This window comes from Ochotona princeps, chromosome 27 (assembly GCF_030435755.1).
Source record: "Ochotona princeps isolate mOchPri1 chromosome 27, mOchPri1.hap1, whole genome shotgun sequence".
Lineage (NCBI taxonomy): Eukaryota > Metazoa > Chordata > Mammalia > Lagomorpha > Ochotonidae > Ochotona > Ochotona princeps.
The window spans coordinates 21,574,718-21,596,008 of NC_080858.1; the positions used below are offsets into that span (position 1 = coordinate 21,574,718).

Consider the following 21,291-nt stretch of genomic DNA (forward strand, 5'->3'; position numbering starts at 1 on the left):
CCCAGCACCCTGCTTACAGCCTGGGAAAGCAGTTAAGAACAGCTCGAGTCCTTGGGCTTCTGCAACCATGTGAGAGTCCCTGAAGAAACTTCTGGCTCCTGGTTTTGAATGAGCCCAGGTTCAGCCATTACTGCTATTTGGGGAACCAGTAAATTGAGGCTCGCTCTCTTTCTCTCCCTCCTTCTCTCTGTAACTTTGCCTTTGAAATAAAAACTAACCTTTAAAAAAAAGTTCGTGGAAAATGTATATTAGAGAAAACTGATGCACCGATTCAAAACCTTTTGCAGCAAAAAAAAAAAAAATCAACTTGGAATTCCATTTTTGCACAACCCTTAGATTTCTACTTGGATTACCTGTAGACCTCATCACCTCTGGATTTCCCTGAATCTCCATCACTAGATTCGGCTCATCATGGCCAAGGCCAGCCTCTCATCCAGCCACTGCCTGAGAACCCACCTCAAGACCCAGCAAGTGCCTCCCCCACCTCGCCTTCCAGGAGCCCAAGGAGCAGCTCCGGCACCTGACAGAGGAGATGCCAGCTGTTCCCTTGCACCCCCACTCTCCATCAGCCCCCAACACACACACAGCAGAGAACATGCCCTCGCTGACAAGCCGTTGGCCACACAGTGAGACACATGCAAATATTTGGCCAGCTTTGCTGTCATCGACAGCTGGCATTCTCTGTGCGATCACCACGGCCTGGTCGCCCATCCACAGAGCTTTTGATCTGTATGTGGTCTTGGGGAGACAACAGGCTTCTCTCAAGGTAATCAAAGGAGCCCCTAGTTCCTCAAGGTCACTGAGGGCTGGTGACAACAGCTGAGGACCCGATGAGGTCAGAAGTTGAGAAGGAAGGAGTGACTGCACCACGCCTGCAGGAAGGAGGCCCGTTTAATGTGGAGAAAAGCCTGCCAGCAGTTCAAGCATCACCATGCAGTGCGTTTGGCTAAGTCCCCACTCCCTATCCATTCAGATGGTGAATGCATAGATTGGGGATTGCACCCACAGGGAGTTCAGTCAGCAATAGAGAATATCCGGGGAGTTCCCGGGATAAATTTCCTAAGAGGTCAAGGGACACGGAGGCGAAGGTGAGGTAGGGTTTGAGGACAGAGGCAGGAATGGGACTCCTAGCCCTGGCAACTCCCTCTGTAGGGCAGCATCTACAGAACCAGGTGGCAGAGGGAGGGAGCAGTGGGGGGAGCTGTGGCAGAGCTCGGGCGGCCCCAGCAGAGGCATCAGACTTACGGCACGTGCTTTGGTGGGGCCATCCATGCAGCAGCATGCCCTCCTGGGCACAAGTGCGGGCGTACTCCAAGAGGACAGAGCACGAGCAGGCCGGGCCCTGGGTGCAGGCACATGCCATCATCTCACACAGGGCCACAAAAGGCTGGGGATCCACCAGAGGGTGGCAGCGGGCAAAGGCCGAGGAGCTCTTCAGTAGCTGGCATTGATCCCACAAGGCCTGCAAGAAGAGAGGCACACAGCATGGCACTGGCTGAGGGCGGCACTGCAGAGATGTAGGCCTGATGGAAAAACCAAGGATGATGCCCCAGGACCCAGGTAGTGCCAGGCACTGAGGGGGTGCCTAACAAGGTGCATCCAGCCAGCCCGTGTCTGTCAAGAAGAGGAAACATGGGGGCTCAGGCTCTGTGGAGAAGACCAAGGCCAAGGAGACAGCAATCCTGGAAGGGCCACGTCTCAGGCCCTTGGCCTGGTGTGGCCAGCAGCATCATGTGAGAGGAGCAAGGACAGAGAGAATACAGGGTCTGGAGCCAGGTCCCCTGTGATGCTACTCACCTCTGCTTGCACTGACCTAGTCACCCCCTCTTGAACTTGACCTTCTTCATTATAAATGAAGGGGTGAGGGTGGGTGGCACCATGGTATAGTAGATTTAACCTCTCTGCCTATGGTACTGAAAGTCTATAGGGCAGCCAGTTTGAGTCCTGGCTGCCCCAGTCCCCCACTTGCTAAAAGCTTCGGGAAAGCAGCAGAGGCTGGCCCAAGTGCTTGGACCCCTGCACCCATGTAGGAGACCTGAATAAAGCTCTAGGCTCCTAGCTTCAGACTAGCCCAGCTCTGGCCATCACGGTCATTTGGGGAATGAGCCAGTGGATATGAAATCTCTCTCCTTCTCTCTCTCTCCCCCGCCTTGTTTCTCTATAACTCTGCATTTCAAACAAAAATAAATAAATCATTCCTAAAAAAAAAATAAATAAAAGAGTGAAGTATCCCTGGGCCTCACCCCCGGAGGCCCGAAGTCAGCAGCAGCGGGAGGCTGGGGTTTGGGGATTTGTCTTCCTGGAGGTTCCCCAGGTGCCGGCTGTGGCCAGTCAGGCCCAGCTCCCAGCAGCAGCAGCAGCAACACACCAGAACCTCACGAAAAGTCCCAGACGCAGGGCAAGGGCTGTTTTGGAGTCGTGTTCCCCTGTGGACACCCTGAACCTAATAACACAGGGCAAGGTTGGAATGCTCTTGGACAAACTTTGCAAATTTCCTCAACCTAAACATGCCAGTGTGTTTTACTTCTAAACGTTGCTGCCTTCTCCGCTTTGACAATTTCAAAAGCCTTTTTTTTTCCAGTTCAACTTCTCTGAAGCTGAAGTGTATCTTAAGGTGGATATCATACTTTTTGCCTGTATTTATTTATTTGAAAGGCAAAGCGACACAGACAGACGGGGAGAGAGAGAGAGAGAGAAAGAGAGAGAGCGAGCGAGCTTCCATCCATCTGACTCCCACCGCGGCCAGAGCTGGGAATTCAATCCGGATCTGCCACACAGGGAGTCATGAGCTGACACCTGAGCCACCACCTGCTGCCTGCCTGAGTGCACATTCACAGAGAGCAGGAGCCAGAAGCAGGGCTGGGACTCGAACCCAGGCCCTCAGATGCAGGACTCAGGCATCCCAAGGGGTGTCTCAGCTGCTGTCCCATCAGCTTGTCACTGCCAGCCCTTACTTGGCGATGCACAGAACAAAAGCATGTCTTAGAACCAAGAATGTCCTAGAGTTTACGATATAGGATCATCCACGAAAATGATCCCTTTCACTTCTCCCACTTGTGATTTGATTTATGAAGAATGAATTCATTAGGGCCTGGCACAATGGCTCAATTGGCTAGTCCTCCCCCTCCAAGCACTGGCATCCCATATGGGCGCCAGTTTGTGTCCCAGCTGCTTCACTTTCCATCCAGCTTCCTATTTGTGGACTGGGGACAGAGAGGAGGATGGTCCAAAGCCTTGGGACCCTATATCTGCGTAGGAGACCCAGAGGAGGTGCTCCGTTTTGGATCAGCTCAGCTCCAGCTGTTATGATTATCTGGGAAGTAAACCAGTGGATGGAAGATCTTCCTCTCTGTGTCTTTCTTTTCTGTAAATCTGCCTTTCCAATAAAAAATATGCAAATTTTTTAAAAAAGGCAAATTCATTAGAAAAGCAGACAGAGCTCTTCCATCTGCTGGCTCATTCCCCAAATGTCTCTCCCAGCCAGGGTTGGGACAGGTCAAAACCAGCATCCAGGAGCTCCAGTGGAATCTCCCCAACAGGTGGTAGGAACCCAAGGACTTGGGGCATCCCCTGCAGCCTCTCCAAGGTGCACATTAGCAGGAAGTCGGAGTGGAAGCAGAGATGCAAAGACTCAAGCCAGGCCCAGCCAACAGGGGAGACGGGTACCCCAAGTGTAACACACACCTGCCCCTTCACTCCCACTGGAAGCCAGCAGTTAGCAAAAGGACTCAGAGCTTTTACAATGGAAAGGGAAAAAACACAACCGTTTCTAAATGGAAGCACTGCATTTAAAGGGTGAACTGGAGCAGTCTGTGTTCCTAGAGGCAGTGAAACAGGAAGGGAATGACCTGTTCTGCAGTGAGCGCAAGGAGGAGGAGGAGGAGGAGGAGGAGGAAGGTGTTTTTCATTATTTGCTGCAGCATGGGAGAGGATTTCTGCAGAAACAGCCCCTCCCTTCTTAGGACAATTCCTGTGGCCTCCGTCACACGTCACACGTCACACAAACTGAAACCTGGCTAGGGTTTCTCTCTGCACAGAAACAAAAGGTGAAATCTGTCCTCCCACCTGCTCCTCCCATCTTTTCTCTGGGTAGCCCTGCCTTGACCTCAAGCCTGCCAGCATTGCTCAATCTGAGAGCTGGTCAGAAATCCAGCAGTGTGCCAGCCTCCACAGCTACTGCTCCCTCCCAAGGTGGCACAGCAGCCCAACTAGCTCTCTGGGCCACCCCTAGCTTCCCTATTTCCCACGGGCAGCCCTGCCAGGCCAAGCCAGCTTCACAGAACAGAGATAAGTCTAAGACAGCATCAAGGCTCTACACTCATGTTGGACACATGCACTAAGCATGAGCCAGCCTTGTGCCGTGCAAACCTGACTGGGTCCCACTCCAGCTTAAAGGGCAAGGTTCTAGCCCATCGGAAAGGCAGCAAGGCAGGGACCTGACCCAACCCACACCTGTCATGTCTCCTCCCTCCCCACTCTGCAGTGTACCCATTGCTAGTGACACCCTCAACCTTTCATCTGTTGCACAAAAAATACACTAGAGAGCAAGCGAACTTGGGCCCAAGGAGATGTCCCTCTTGCTACCCCTAGTCCACACCACCTATTCCAGGAAGGCCTTCCTAACCAACTCCCCTCTTTCCCCTACACTGCTGGGATCAGGAACTCTCTGAGTACCTGTGATGGAGGACAGAAATGTTCCAGGCTATGCTGTCTTCTCCATTCCCCTGCAAGAGGCAGGAGCTGCACTGGATCAAGCCAAGTGATCATACCCACAACCAAGAGGAAGCCACAGCACCCTCCAGTCCTCAGGGCGCTGTCACTTCTACCTGAGCCACATGTTTCCATAGGGTATGTTTAACCTGGCAGTCTGAAGACTTGGTCCCAACTTAGGGGTGACTTCCCCATCCCACACCTGCCAGGAAAAGCTTCCTAATGGGAGGTCTGCCCTCGGGGACATGGCTCACCCTAGTGAGTAACCTCAGCTTCCCTCAACAGATAACGATAATCCTGGTCACCTTAAAAACCTAACCAAGTTCTCCCCAAGGAGGCTGAGATACTCTGCTCGTGCCGGGGGGCCCTACAACTTTCTGAAAGCAATTCCCCCAGTGAAGGATTGGAATGCACCGGTCACAGTATGAGCAGGGTTTGTCTCTAGCAAACCTCAACTGGGAGCCTTGGTTCCCCCATGTCACAGGTGTGGTGCCTTTAAGAGGGGTACTGCTTTCCTTGCTTGACTGAATTCTCTCTCCCTGGGCTGCAAAACCGGTTGTTGAAACAAGCCTGACCAAGCCTCCTCCTCTTAGGTCCTCCCCCTCCTCCTCTTCCTCTTTTTCCTCAGTCTCCCTAAGAACCTGCTGTGATGCAGACAGGACAAGGGTCCCAGGAGGCAGCAGGTGATGCCCTAAGTCACAAGGTTCCTACACCCACATAACAGACCTAGATGCAGTGCCCAGCTCCTGGCTTCAGGAATCTGAGGAGCAAACTCTCTCCTCTCTCCCCTCTCCTCTCTCCTCTTTCTCTCTCTTTCCTCTCTCTTTCTCTATTCCTTTTAAACAGATAAAACCCTAAAAAAGACACTACATCTATCATGATGTGGCCCAAGGATTTCCTAGGGACTCCCAGGCCCTTACAGAGTCTAGAAGGTCAAAACTGTCCTCATAGTATTCTTTAAAGAAAAAATAAATAGGGCCCGGCGGTGTGGCCTAGCGGTTAAAGTCCTCGCCTTGAAAGCCCCGGGATCCCATATGGGCGCCGGTTCTAATCCTGGCAGCTCCACTTCCCATCCAGCTCCCTGCTTGTGGCCTGGGAAAGCAGTTGAGGACGGCCCAAAGCTTTGGGACACTGCACCCGCGTGGGAGACCCGGAAGAGGTTCCTGGTTCCCGGCTTCGGATCGGCGCGCATCGGCCCGTTGCGGCTCACTTGGGGAGTGAATCATCGGATGGAAGATCTTCCTCTCTGTCTCTCCTCCTCTCTGTATATCTGGCTGTAATAAAATGAATAAATCTTTAAAAAAAAAAAAAAGAAAAAATAAATAAATTTCACTTGAAAGAGGTATAGAGAGGGAGAGACAGAAAAGAAGATCTTCCATTTGCTAGATCACTCCCCCAAATGGCCAGAGTTGAGTGTTCCAGAGCTGGAAGCTGGGAGCCAGGAGTTTCTTCCAGCAGGGGCCCAAGGCCTTGAACCCTCCTCTGCTGTCCTTCCATGTGATTAGCAGGGAGATGGATTGGAAGTAGAGTCACCAGGCCTCACACCAGTGACCATACGGAATGTCTGTACCACAGTCAGAGGATTAGCTCTGTATGCCCTGTGCTGGCCCCATCATAACATTCCTCATTGGCTCTTTTCTCCCTCATTCTTCCACAAATATGCAGTGCAATGTTCCAGAAACTTTTGATTTTTGAATTTGCAACAGCTGGACGCAGAGCAGCAGCCCTGAGAATCTAGCTCATTTATTTTAAGCCACACATGCAAGAATTTACAAAAGTCTAAAATGATGCCATTCTTCTACCACAAATAGGTCTTGAATGTCTCAGCTTCAAAATCTAACTCAGACAGTACCAAGGCAAAGAACCCACATAAGGAAAAATTTCTTTGGAGTCCCTAACAATTTTTCAGAAAAGTGTTCCTGGGACTCCATCATGTCTCAACTGCTGTACTAGCAAGGGGTAACCCAGCATTCACAACTCAGCCACCTGCCACCACCACAGCCCCTCCACCTTGGCTCCTAACAGAAGACAGCTCAGTGCAGTGGCTCCAGCTCAGTGCACCCAAGTGAAGACTCACTTTCCAGAGTGTGTGACTATATGACCACATGACTGCCCCTCTGCCCGTTCTTGCCTTCGCCTGCGGAAGAGGGACTGTGTAGAAGAGACTGAAAGCTGTATGCCACCCATTCCTCCTTCTTTCTTTGTTCGTCACAGGACCTTCCATGTCCAATGTCCACTGAAACACAGAGCCAATGTGGGGATAGATTCCCTTTCTCAGATTCCCTTGCAGCTAGGAGACACCTGTGCCAATCGGTCCAACAGGACATGAGCTGCACGACCTGGCAAAATCCAAAGGAGATATGCTCTGTTCTCAGTTCCTTCCTCCGTGCCATTGATGCCTGAAGCCTGAGCTGTACCAAGGACCATGGGACAGACACCCATGCTGAGGACAGCAGGGAGCCAAAGCTGTACTAGCCCCAGTCACCGGCCCTTGAGCATCTCCAAGAAGAGAGAAATAAACTTCTCTATGGGACATCTTGATGTCCCAAACTCTAACAAATCACAGGAGCCACCTGCTCCAAACAGCTGAGCTGCAGCCACTGCACGTACGCAGTCTTCTAACCCATTTGCTGTGAAATCAATGATCGTACGCCCACCATCAATCATGGCTTCACCATAGCTCTCTGCTAAACCGTTCTGGCAGCAATATAAAATGAGGGTCAGCTCCTTTGCACACTTCCAGCATCTCCTTGGCTCCAGCACCTGGACATCGGCTACTTCTGTCTCCTTTCAGTTCTTGTCAGCCAGTGCCAGGAGCTGGCAGAAGCGCCAACAGCCCAGCTCCATCCATCCATGACTTCACCCTGCCTAGCAGTGGGGGTGCAGGCTGCCTGCGCCCCTCTTAATCACATTTTCAACTCATTAAAGCAGACCAGGCCTCTTCCCCAGAGAGTGGAGAGTGAGGCAGGTCCAAGGGAGGGAGGCGAATGGGCAAACATGCCCCCAAGTCCCCAGAGGCAGGCAGGGGGAGGAGACGCCAGAGAGCTGAAGCTCTCTGTGATTGTGTTTGTTCCCAAAACAGCTGACCAAGGAAAAGGAAGGGAGACATTCCTCCTCGCCTTCCCCCAATGGACAAAGGAAGGAGAGTCTCCCACATCAAGTGCAAGATTGTTCAGCAAGGCCTGCTCTTTCCAGCTCAAGGGCGAGTGCCCCTGGAGGAGGTGTGGAGGCGCAGGGAGCCAGAGCTTACCCAAAGTGGTGTGTTCAAGAATTCACCCCTGCTCTGGGGGGAGTGCTTTCTCATTGGTCAACCTGCAGGGATGAGTGGGAGAGAGTTGCTGATTCTATTTATAGCTTGTGCATGGCTGAGATTCCCCAAGTACACACACACCACCACCACATTCCAGGGTTCTGACTCAGAGACCCCATGAAGCTGGCTGGTGGCTTCCAACCCAGGGGGCTGTTTGCACAGAGCTGGACATTCCTTTCTGAGAAGGGGCAGGACCCAACATGCTCTCCAGAGATACATCTGTCACCATAGACAACACCCTCTCCTCACCCTCTGCTGTGGCCTCCAGGGAGGCTGGGGAGGAGAAGGGCTGGACACAGAACCCTTCCTGGTTTGCACTCTGCTCAAGCTCCAGAAACAGGAAGCAACTGTACTCCGTGCACCCAGCTGCTGGTAAGGAAGAGTTGATCAGCTTGCTTCCCCCAAGGTGTCCTGGTGCTGAGTGTTAACCACTCGGCACGGCCACAGCCCCTGGAGCATTTGGGTGGCTGTCTTTTGTGGTGTTTGAGGCTTCCTGCACCTCTGTTGGCATCACCTCACCCCCAGCAGAGACTTGAAGTCACAGGGCCCGGTGCACACCGCTAGACTCTGGCGCCTTCTGACCCCTGCGGAGGAGGCACGAGGCCCAGCCCTAACACATTTCTCTGATGCATTTGGAGTTGGCTCATTCCAAGGAACTGCAGGCCTCTGCAGATACAGGAAAAGCCCAGAGAAGCTGCCCTTTAGTGAAAAGAAATTGACATTTGTCTCCATTAGCAAAGTAAACAGCAGCGGCAGACAAAGCTCTTCTGTCTGACTGTCCCCGCCCCTCCCTTTCTGCCTGGGTAAGATCTTTCCACAGGAAGAGGAGACCGAGAGAACATCGGGAGGTGGCTGACATGGGGCTTAGCACAGGTGGTCTACCTGAGAAACTTCAACTACATCACCCAATAGTCCCTGCTTCCCCACAGAAGCCCAAACACCGTTCCTCCTTGCTAAATGATTGTTTAAGGGATATAGATATAGATATCAATCAGAAAGAGACAGAGAGAGAGAGAAACACAGACAGAGAGCTCCCATGCACTGGTTCACCCTCCAGATGTCCACAACAGCTCGGGCTGAGCCAGGCTGCAGCCAGGAACCTACAACTCAATGCAAATCTCCCAAGTGGGTGGCGGGAATCCAAGTGGGAATTCAGATTGCTGAAGCACCTGTAACTTGAGTCATCACCGGCTGCCTTCCAGGGTGCGCATCTGCAGGAAGCTGGATTGGAAGCAGAGGCAGGACCTGAACCCAGGTGCCAGACCCCATCCCTCTACACTCTGCCAGTGGTCGTGTTCCCTCTTTGAACCACACACACACACTTTGGCCAATCCTAAGACTTACATGTTCTTTTTCCTGTTATTGATCTACTGTCACAAGATTGGGTAACCTTTTGAAAAGATCAGAGCCTCAGAGAGCAAAGCATCACTCTGCAGCTTCCTTACACGGAAAGGAAGCCACTGAAGCAGCATTTCGTTGATGCCTTTAGAGATGATTATAGTGAGAATGGAAAGCTTGTACTCTCCTTTAGGATTTGCCAAATAAGTCACCTGGAAGGCCAGCGTCTGTTGAACTCCAGGGAAATCTCAGAAGCCCCATGGCAGCCACTAGCTCTGCCATAAGGCTAGACCCATCACCCTCCAGTGAACAATGGCCAAGGTCACCATCACTCACTGGCAGCTCACTACCTCCTCCCTGTGCTGCACTCAACTGAGTGCAAAAGGATGTCACTCCAGCGTGTGGTCCACATAGCTCTGTCTGCCTTAGAGAGGGAAGGTGGACAGCGACACAGAGCAGAAAGCCACCTTACCTGGGACACGGACAACTCAGCCGAACCCAGGACTGCGCCCTGGATTCTTGCACCTTGACGTGGCATGAAATAGATCCTTATTCTTTAGCCTGTCCATGACACAAGAGCAACTGTCTGTCTGCAAAGGGGAACACAGGATGTGAGCCTGCGTGTTCCAGTGCCCCACCCCCCCGGGGGAAGGGGTGCAGGGAGGACTGTTAGCAGAGACGCAGTGAGCAGGCTCCTGTCCAACCCCACAACCCACGGCTATCTCAATGGATTGGTGCAACCAGGGAGCTGGTTAAGTCCATGGAAGCTGGAAGTCCCCATGCTGTCTCTACCTAACCAATCAAAATGCCCCTTTCCCAGGATGCACCTGCTTCATCTGGATGTTAAACTCCACATACAATAATTCCCAGATGCTACACACATGTGGAAGCAGCAACACTCCTCATTAAAAAAGCAAAGTCAACCATTGCGTAGGAGAGCTCTCTTTTTCCCCACCCTTTCTCCCTTTGGGTGGTCCTCTGGCCCACTGGTGATGGACAATCAGGAGTCCACAGAGACCCCATCTGGAATTTAGTTTCTCTAGACATTAAGTGTATCTAAGTATTAAAATGCTAACAATCTTCCAAGTGTTTTCCAGATATCACTATGTTTAAATATCTTATCTCCTTACCTCACCTAACCAGATATTGATATAAATAGAAGTTTACTTAAAGGAAACTGGCCTTCCCTAGACCAGATTCTCCTCCCACCTCTGCTCTCTCTAAATTGTACTTCTCCCACCAAGCATGTGAATGAATCAAAATACTTCAAAGCCTCCTAAAAGAGTCCACTCCAGGTCAAAAACATCCATAGGAGAGAAAAAGGGGCAGGGAGGCCAGGCATGGACTTGCACCAGAAGTGCCCCAGCTCCAGCTAGGGCTGCTCAACCAAGGGCACAGTTTAGCTCCTTCCCTCCCCCTTCTAGAGCAAGCGTGCATAGAAACAGCAGAAGGACCTGGGCACATTGTTTGCAATAAACATCACTTAATGAGGACATGAAGAGTGAATGACTTTGTCCCCAACCGAATGAGAATTTTATGTGCCTCTCGAGATTGCAAAGAAACTCGCAATTGTTCCAAATCAACGTGAGCGTTACAGATGTCAGCTGTGGGGAAACAAAGGACTTCCTGAAGGCAAGAGGAAGGGTGCAGGTGAACGCCACGCTGGCTACCCAAGCAGGGTGGGGAGAGGAGTCAGCTGGATAAAGGGGAGGGGAGGGAATGGGAAGAGACGGATAGCCAAAGAAAGCGAGGGTGGTGGTCACCCAAGCAACGCCAAATTCAGAGCCTTGTGCAATGTGGGAAGTTTGGGGAAAGGTGAGAGCAACTTGACTGGTGGGACCTTGGTTCTCCAGCATCCAGGGACACTGAGGGACAGGGCTGTGACTTCCAACGTGAGTAAAATGAAAGGATGAACTCCTCAGGAAGGGCTGCCTGAGACTGGACTCCACAAGACAGCCAGGAAGGCCCAGCAAGGGTGTCTCCAGGACTTGACTCTTCAAACCTAGCTGGCAGAATAAGCTCCCCGGGTTGAGTCTGTCGAGGGCAGGCATGCCATGGAAGGTGGCTGAACTACATCTCTTCAAAAACCCCCAACAACTCAAGAGTTTATTATGAGCCTCCGTCTCATCTTCATAAAAGGGCATTTTTTTTCTGCTGCAGATGCCTGGGTATCTCGTGGGTGACTCTGCTGGCAAGCTGAACCATGTATTCTTAATCCAGACAAGTTGTCTTGGGCCAACACTGTGGTACAGCCAGTTAAACCATCACCTGTCACACCAGCAGCCCATGTGGGTGCCAGTTCAAGTCCCAGCTGCTCCACTTCCCATTCAGCTGCCTGCCAATGCACCTGGGGAGGCAGCAGGAGATGGCTCAAGTGGTTGGGTGCCTACCCCAACCCAAGCCATTGTGGCCATGGAGGAGTGAAGCAACAGACGGAAGATCTTTCTGTCTGTCTCTCCCTTTATAACTCTGCATTTCAAGTAAATAAACAAATACACAAAATAAAATATAAAAACATTTAAAAAAAAAAAGAGTAAAGATAAGTGGTCTTGAGAACATGCCTAAAGAGAAACTGGGAGGCCGGGGTAGGACTGCACCCTCCAACTCTGACAGCAGGAGGCAGTCTTCCCAGCCTGGGGATCTGAGCACGGTTTGGAGTCTGCAGCAACTGTCAGCAAAAGGGAAGCCAACGCCATGGGGTAGTGCTGTGTGCTTTCCCCGCAGCTGGCGGTCAAGGGTCTGGAGAAATGGGTGATCTAATGTGCAAGAGCCCTGGCTGGACAAGCTGCAGAGCCCTGGCCTTGCGTTTCCTGTCCAGACAGGACTGCCGTGGGGACAAAGCCCAGGCCCCTTTATAAGATTCAGCTCCTGCTGACATTCCCCAGACTGACAGGATGCCAGCAAGTGCAAGTGCACTGGGCAGGAGAGTTCCCTTCAAATTAGCATCAATTATTCGTGCTCCAGACGCCAGCAGTGCTGCCCTCAGTTTGAAAAGCTGAAAACTCTGCACATTTGCATGCAATCAAACAGGCCATTATCAGCCCCAGCAGACAGAGACTTTAGGACGGGTTGGCATACAAGCAGACATTCATCCCTTAGGTATTAGTAATAGGACCTGGCTCCCAGAAAAAGCTGACTGCTTGGGAAGAGGGTGAAGTGCGGAAGAAGTGTGGGAACAGATTCTGGCTGTCCCCAAAGCAGTGTTCAAGACCCAGTAGTCTCTCCTTTTCCCCCAGAACACTCGGCCACTCCCAAAGGCCCTAGCAGCCACCGTGACAAACCCTGGCTAAGCACACCTGACTTCCGACCTCGGAGGACATGGATTAGCAGGCAGTGAACCATCCAAAAGCGGGCATGAATCACCTCCCAGGAGATGAGTCATTGTGCTGGCCAGCCAATGAGGGAGCCCCTGGCGTGGGTAAACACAACCTGATTGGTTGAGGGCAAAGCAGGCCCTGTCTTTTCAGGTAAACCACCAGGAGTTTTCTCAGGAGCTGGTGCCTGGACACTGATTAGAAAGAACTGGAAATCCCCCCGGGAGACAAGCGAGTACCAAGCCAAGAGCAGAGCATAGTACAGGTGCTCCAGAGGGCAGACACAGCCCCTCCCACTTTGTCTCCGGAAGACAAAGCACCCAGCCTCAGTGTCAGGTTCTCCTTTTGAAAATTCTGTCTTCACCTCCCACTTCATCCGGTTAAACAAGATTGTGCCATTGTACTATGAGGACTAGGGAAACAAAGATCAAAGAAGCTCTCAAGGGCAGGCTGTTGGTGCAACCATAAGGCAACGCCTGGGGTGGGCATCCCATAGCAGAGCTCCACAGTTTGGAACCAACCCCCTGCAATGTTAAGGCAGGACCCGGTCTGGTGTTCATCTCTCTTAGTCCAGGGTCTGCTAGACTAGAAGATGCACTGAATGGAGAGAGTGATCCAGCTTCCCCTATAAGGTTCTCATCACCAGATTCAAGTAGATTTATCTGGTCTCCAATAGGTACAACAGTGCTGGCCAGTGTTGTCTGTTCAGGGCAATTCCAGGTCTAGGCAGGGGGATTCCAGGTCTGGGGGCAGATGATAGCTACCACCCACAGACCAGCTTGAGCCCACCCACCTGGCCATCCTCAACTCCCTATAGAGCACAGCATCAGTGAGCCATCAGAGCAAGGCCACAAACACCACTGACCAGCCAGGAGCTTGGACAACGAACTCATCATCCACTTCTCAACCCCAATTTCAATCAATAAAAATCTTCACCCCACAACTCCTTGGTCAGCCCAGGAGTTAAGCAAGAGCTACCCAGCGTGGGGCCGTTGTTGGGTAATAAGTTCAAGTCCCAGCTCCTCTTCTGATCCACCTTCTTGCTCATGCACACTTCGAGAGGCAGCAGGGGATGGCTCAAGAACTTGGGTCCCTGGCACCCACATGGGAGATCCAGATTGAATCCTAAGCCGCTGGCTTTTGCCCAATCCCAGCCATTATGGGCATTTGGGGAGTAAAACAGGATGGGAGCACAGTCAGTTTCTCTTTCTGATTCTGTCTTTCAAATGAATATATAAATAATAAGTCCATAAAATAAGCTCCCAAAGACGTGTTTCATTCTTAGAAGTTCCTAACAGTCACCTCAACCCCCACCCCCTCGCTTGGGATAGGGACAGTGAGGCACCTTCTCCTGTATCTCACTGAAGGTGAGTGTGAACCATGGGGCTGGTGCCATTGTGTAGTAAGTTAAGCCTCTGCCCATGGTGCTGACATCTGATATGGACACCGGTTCGAGTTCTGGCTGCTCCACTTCTCATCTATCTCCCTGTTAATGTGCCTGGGAAAGCAGCAGAAGATGGCCCGAGTCCTGGGGCCCTTTCACCCACATGGGAGACCCAGAATAAGCTCCTGGCTTTGGATCGACTCAGCTCCAGCCATTATGGCCATTTAGGAAGTAAACCAATGGATGGAAGTGCTCATTGTCTTTCCTTCTCTCTGTAAATCTGCCTTTCCAAATAAAGGAAGTAAATACATCTTTAGAAAATAATAATAAAAGAGTAAACCAGTGGGCTACAGAATGGTAAGTCTGAAAACAAAGGAAAGAAACCATAGATTCCCTCTCTCCTCAGTTTGAAATTCACCTAGGCTAACAAACAGTTCTAGAATACAGACTGCCTTTGCTACTTCCACACTTGGATGTGTTTCGACACGTGGCTTTCCACCCCTCCTCAAGCTGTGCTCAGCTACCCCTGAAGAATGAGTTATCAGTGGGATGGATGATGTGGAGAGGGGTCAGGGGGTCTTCTCAGCCTTTTCGGGGGTCACAGGGCAATACAGGTGGCCTTCCCGGGAGAGCAGGCATCCATAGCCACACAGGGCAGAGATGGGAACTCTACAGCCACAAAACAAGGATGCTTCCAGCAGCCAGGAGACACCAGGCAGAGCTTCCCCTTGGAGTCTGGGGAAGGGGCACAGCATTGCCAACACTTGCCTTGTGCCCCAGAAGCTAAACCCAGAACCAAGGATGCGTCAATGCCTGTTGCTTTGCAGCCGGTTGCTCACAGCAAGCCAGCCCACTTCAGGAGCATCCTGACACTCACCATGCTCCCTCAGTTTTCCCAGCTGCCAGTAATTTTCCTCTTGCTTACTGGCTGAGAAGAGCCTGGGTTCTCTCCTCCAGATTCACATAAGCTGTTACAGCAGTGCAGACAGACGGATAGAGACCCGCTACTCATTCATCAAGAACAGAATCAGAGCTGACCCCACTGGAGCCCAAATGGCTGTCAAGAGGCAAGGCTCCTGGGGGCCCGCATTGAGCAACCAGAGGAACCTCAGAGGTGGGGCACGTGTTCCCCCAGACACAAGGGCATGACACAAGCCCTTCCAAAGCCGCACCCCAGCCGGCCATCCTTGGGCCAGACTACACTCACCTGCATTCCCTCAAAAGAGCTGTTACATGGGAGGTTGGGAAGGGATGCCCGTTGGCAGCGCTGTTCCCCACTGCTCAGAGCCCAGGAGTTGGCAAAGTCATAGAGGTCTGATGTCAGGGTCCCTGTAAAGTAAAGTTTCAGTTATTCCAGGACTTCTCAGTGATAATTCCAGGCCGTTTGTTCCCCACTCCCCCAATCTGACCTCTACAAAATGAGACAGCAAGGGCATCCAGGGCCTGGGAAGCTGCTTTTTGTACCATGCTCAGCATACCACCACAGGCCTGGGACTCGAAGCTCAGTGAACACTTGGTGAGGGCTGGCTGGCTGGCTGGATGGAGAGATGGACGGACAGATACAGTGAGAGAGTAACATGAAAGACAATGAAATGACATTGTTACGGGGTGCGAGCAAGATCACACCCCACATGTCTAAGGTTTTATTAAGGAGTCTTTATTAACCAAGCTTGGTGATACTAGAACATGCTAGAAATGGCAGATCACAAGTCCATATGGCAATCCACTCAGTCATAATCCCAAGGGGAACAAATGGTCATTACCCTTAAGTCCATCCATTAAGCTGAAGACCTATGTCCAGCTTCCCCAATGATATAAGTTCTCCTAGGAGACATGCAACAAATAACCTGGACACACAAAGCTGCAGACATTCACCTTTCCCTGGCTTCTCTGCCCACATTCCACTACTGCTAGGCCTCACCTCTCCTGGAACTCCTGACAGAACACAAACCAGAAACAACATTACTCTATCCATTGTCCCATCTAAGCAGTACACAGGGACCATGCTCAGGGGATTACCTGTCCTGGATCAGCCAAGAGTCGAGGTGCCAGAGTAACGGAAGCACCTGACCAGAAAGAGAGAGAGTGAGCCCCCTGCTTCACAGGCCTTTTAAAGGGGCTTGTGAGGGGCGTGGTTACACAACAAAGCAATACCCCTTCTCTCCACAGCCTGAACATCCCACTACTAAAATTCTCATTTCCTTTTGAGTTGATATTCTTTATGTCTATTTCCAATTCAACTGTGAGTTCTTTCGTTAAGGCTGTGGGCTGGATCCCTTATCTCTGTTTTTATCTGCAGGCTTGCAGACCTGTGAAGCTTTTCTGCAGAAAGCCGTTCAGGGATAAGGCCATCCTCCAGGGACTCACAGCTACTCAGCTTCAGCTGTGGAGGTCTTCCTGCCCCTGATCAGCTGCACACAGTCTCCCCTGAGAATCTGTGGGAGTGGACAAACCTCACAGGGGTCAGAGGCTCCCATGTATCTTCTTGCAAGAGTCAGTCACTACAGACTGGAAAAGCATTACAAAGTCCTTCTGAAGTTGAGCTCACCATCCAAAATGAAGAAACGAGAAGCAAGGGTCAGCAGACATAGTAAAGCTCTAAACACTTCAGATTCTGCACATTTTAGAGAGAGGCTGCTGTGATGTGAAAAGGATTTGGGCCCCAAACTCCTTCAAGACTTCAAGCCCTAAGGCCACAAGTCAATGGCATTGAACAGGTGGCACTTAGATGGGGCCTGATGGCAGGTTCTTAGGTCATCAGGTGGAGGAGGGGTATCCTTGGGAAGGCAGTTCTTTTAATTTTTTTTTTCTTAGATGACATTAAACACAAGTGCTACAGGAGAAAAAGCATGATCAAGAGGAGGGCCAAACTTTAGCTCATTATTGATCCTGTTAACAATGTAGTGACGTCAGGGCTACCTTCAATGCCAAAGTACAGGTTGTGTCAGCATCCTTAGTTACAACTCAATTCAACAGCACATTTTTCCTCTGCTTTGTCAAGGGACCCTGCAGTGAGAACACCCTGGATGAACAACACTGAACAGGGAGTTAAATGCACATAACCCTATTCAAATTTTAGAAATACAGCTAGAATTCCTCCTAAAGTACTTAGATGGAGGCCAACACCAATACGAGATTTGTAGCTATGAGATCGGATTCCAACCACTACCTTTTTTAAGGCAAACACACCAGAAAATGACTTTCCTTTTGTTCCGTTTTTTTCTTCTGAAAGAATACTGTGCTAGCCACTGGACTGCAGCTCATTCCACCCCAGGCCAACAGATCTAATTACTGTGAGAGCTTTGGAAAAACAGAGTTATTTAAGCTAAGAGCAACTGTGATTGCCCCATCTTGTAGTTAAGCTGTCATTCGCTTGATTTGGCAAAGGTGGTGTTCCCACTACACATTCAGTCTTAAGCTCTGTACCAGGGGCAGGAACACAAGGCCTCGATTTTTGCATGACCAAAATACTGTCCCTTTACACTCCTTGGATCTTCCATGGGGAACTAGACAGCTGCACTGCAAGCTACTCTAACTACACTTCATTTTAATTGCTACAGTCCCAAAGGGGGAATGTTTGGCAGATCTCCATCATGTTACTTTAGAGCAGGCTGGAGGAGTTGCAGATAGAATAAACGTCAATGATGCTGACTGAAGTTATAGGTTTTGACTATTAGCTTTGAATAGAACTTTGTCTTTACATTTTGACCCCAGAATCTAAACCAAATATCAAAGGGAAAGAGTAAAAGCTAAATCCAGAGCAGTGGCATAGCAAACTAATCCTCTATTGGCACCAGCGTTCCATATGGGCACTGGGTTGTGTCCCAGCTGCTCCACTTCTGATTCAGCTTTCTGTTTATGTCCTGGTAAATCCATGAAGGATGGCCCAAGTCCTTGGGCTTCTGCACCCACATGGGGGACTGGGAGGAAGCTCCTGGCTCCCAGCTTCAGATCAGCTCAGCTTTAGTCATTGGCAATCATTTGGGGAGTGAACCAGCAGATGGAAGACCTCTCTCTGGCTCTCCTTCTCTCTGTGTAAAATCTGCCTTTCTAATAAAAAAATAATAATAATAAATCTTCTTTTTCAGAAATCAATACTTGGCAACATTTGTTCAAATTTCATAGGGAACTTGAATGATCAAGCTCTTCTTGATCTTTTTGCAAGGTAAGGGAGTTTAAGATGGGTTACTGACACCCCAGGAAAAGGCTGATGAGTCAACAAGACTAAACAGACTACAGCAACTACCAACAACTTTTATAGGCAATGAACAACAGCATGAGCACCAAACCGAGCTGTCTGTAAAAGCAGATCCATATACCCTTAAGACACTCATTATGAAGATACACAAAAACTGCCCGCTTTGGTGAGAACAAAGGATAGCAAGACCAAGTCCTGCTTATGGACAAAGGCTAAATCACCACTGAATTTGACCCAATTTAAGCAGTTACATGACACCATGCACCAGGGGCTTGACCAGATGGCAATGTTTGGAGTCCAAAGGGAATACTTGTTGACTAATTCCAAAGCCAGAGGAGAGAGGACTCAAGTCGGTCCCACCCACACTTGCTGCGTTCAGCATCAGCTCATACAAGAAGTTGGCGTTCAGCAAGGGAAACTGGAGACCAACTGTTAGTTCAACAACACTGGGCCATCTTGAACCAAGATGCTGGCTGGGCAGTTCTTCAATGCAGAGGGTAGGGGGGCTGTTGTAGGGGCACCAGCCACACCTCCCAGGATACTGGAAGACTGACAGTAGAACTGGAGGAAGCAGAGGGTTCACTAACCCTCTGCCAATGGCATCAGCATCCCATATGGACGCTGGTTTGAAACCCAGCTGCTCCACTTCCCATCCAGCTCCTGGCCATACCATCTACTGCTAATGCATGGACACACACATGAACTGGCCTCTTCAGACCGTGTGAATTCCACCCATGGTATTGTAGTGGACACAGGAGGTTCGCTCAAAGCACCCAGCACTCACAAACTATCAAACTCAAAGTGGAACAAAGTCAGATTTGAGGAGTTCCAACGTCAGATTCAACAGGAGGTCTAGGCATGAGGTTGGCAAGACAAGTCAACGTGAAACCATGGCAAGGCTTGAATGGATTCAGGATTTAGTACATGTTTGTGAGCAAGGCAGTGAACAGCCTTAGCGTGCTTCAGAGAAATGGTCTCCCAGAAAAATCTCACCCTCTTGGGTCCTGAAGTCGTCTTCAGCAAAGATGTTGTAGTTGCCACACAGCCCACAGGTCTTGTTGAAGTATTTGTCTGATAGTAGCACTTCGAAGTTGCCATCGCCGTCCATTCTGGCTGTAAAGCCATATGCCTCACTGGCCAGCTTGTGATACCCAGCTTCAGTTTCCAGATACAGCCCATTGGAGGCATAAGGCAAGGAGACTCTGGAGGGCAAAGAATAAGCTCAGAAGGAGCTTCTCCTGCAGTTTCCCGATGCATTCCCCACCTTCCAGCCCCCACCTTACAGGATTGTATCAGATGGTAGGGGACCTAGCCCAGCAGTGGCCACACCTGGCTGTCTCCCAGAGAGACAGAACCTGCTCCTCACATCCTCTGGACATAGCTACATCCCAGTCTTCTCAGCTAAAAACCAAGGAGTGGGGAGGGGATGTAACCTCCCCAGGGTGTTTTCAAGGCCTCTGACTTACCTTTGATCACCCTGCATGGCCGTGCCATTGACAAACAAATGCACGTCAAAAAACTCGCCCAGGTACACAGAGAGGCCCACTCTCTGGCCATATTGGAAGTTCCCTGAAAGATAAAAGAGTCAGTGTCAGAGATGATGACCAAAGAAAAAATGTTTAAATGTATTAATGATCACATCGCTATCATCTCAATAGAACACTTCCCCAAAGGACTGAACAAAGGTCTATAAAAATATCCTGAAAAAAAAACTGTCCATAGGATATTTCTGTCTCTTTATAAATCTACATTTCTAATAATAAATAAATAAATCTTTTTAAAAAAAAAAAAAAAGCCCCTTCCCCCACCCCTGGCGTGATGGCTCAATTGGCGATCCTTCCCCTTCAAGCATCAACATCCCAGTTCGTGTCCCGGCTGCCCCACTTCCCATTCAGCTCTCTACTTGTGGCCTGCAAAAAATGGGAACTCCTGAGGAGGAGGGGTTGCCTCATGGTAAACAGCTCCCACTCAGCCATTCACCTCACCTGACAACAGACCACAAAGCCCCTAAGCGAGGAGTAAGCTGCACTGGGTATGGGAATGATCAAGGGAGCATGCAGAGCCGCAGACGCACATCAAGGCACAGCATGGCAAGGAGATTCTTCAAGTGGGATCTGGAGACGTGTGCAAGGTGGACTGACATGCCAAGGCAGCTGGAGGGACCCTGCCTGTCAGCTGGAGAACAGCTAAAGTTTATTGCCAGGAACGCATAGTGAAAACACTGTGAGCTCCATGAGTGAAAATACCAGAGCTCCATCACACACACACATACACACACACACACACATATATACAATGTAACCCAACCTTGTGCTACACACCCTGATGTTTCTATTTTCCACACCTCACGTGGACGGAAAACAGGGTCCAGGTGCTCCTGCAACACAGAGACCACACTGGGTGTGGTCAGATAATGAGCAGCAGCCACGGCCTGGTTGTGACCACCCAAAATGTCTTCAGGCACTGCTAAATGCACTCTGAGGGGAAAGTCACCAAGCCATTAACACGAAGCATGGCACACACCCAGTTTTTCTGGTTGCAAATGCAATCCTCCATTTGTGGCATGAAGCTGCCCAACAGGACATCTGGGCTCTCTGGACTCGGCTAATCCCAGTGCACACAGCACACACCATCAGCCTCTGCGGTCTGCTTCCTTCCCTTGTGGGTAACAAACAGCAATTGGGTAAAAGGAGCCAATACAGGCTGCCAGAGACCCCGAGGGAGTCCCAAACCCCCAGGTTAGCGCCTCCTGTTATTGCCGGGTGTCTAGCCAGCAACAGCTGTCCAGCGAAGCTCTAGCCCAGGCCCTCCCCAACCTACCACCGCAGGCTTTGCAAGACGAGTCTGCCCCCACCCCCGGGGCTTGCAGGAGCCCTGGGCACCTGCAGGATCAGCTCCCAGTGTTGTCTGGGCTAGAGTGAAGCATGCAGTCACGTGCCGTTTCTAAGTGCACCGCACCCTCTGCACCTGCGATTCTAATCTGGGGCCTCCTCCTACCAACACCAAGAGTAATGATCTATGCTGGCCATGCCCTTGA

At 50.6% G+C, this 21,291-nt stretch overlaps 1 protein-coding gene across 1 annotated transcript in view; it reads right to left on the bottom strand.

Annotated features, from left to right (window-relative positions):
• The window catches only part of VWF (von Willebrand factor), a 110,333-nt gene that overhangs the window by 82,092 nt on the left and 6,950 nt on the right, over positions 1 to 21,291 (bottom strand). The window contains exons 4-7 of the mRNA XM_058655802.1: positions 19,721 to 19,823; positions 19,248 to 19,456; positions 15,264 to 15,385; positions 1,246 to 1,462 (exon numbers count right to left, since the gene is read on the bottom strand). Of these exons, the coding sequence (XP_058511785.1) occupies positions 1,246 to 1,462; positions 15,264 to 15,385; positions 19,248 to 19,456; positions 19,721 to 19,823 (651 nt within the window). The remainder of the gene's footprint in view (positions 1 to 1,245; positions 1,463 to 15,263; positions 15,386 to 19,247; positions 19,457 to 19,720; positions 19,824 to 21,291) is intronic.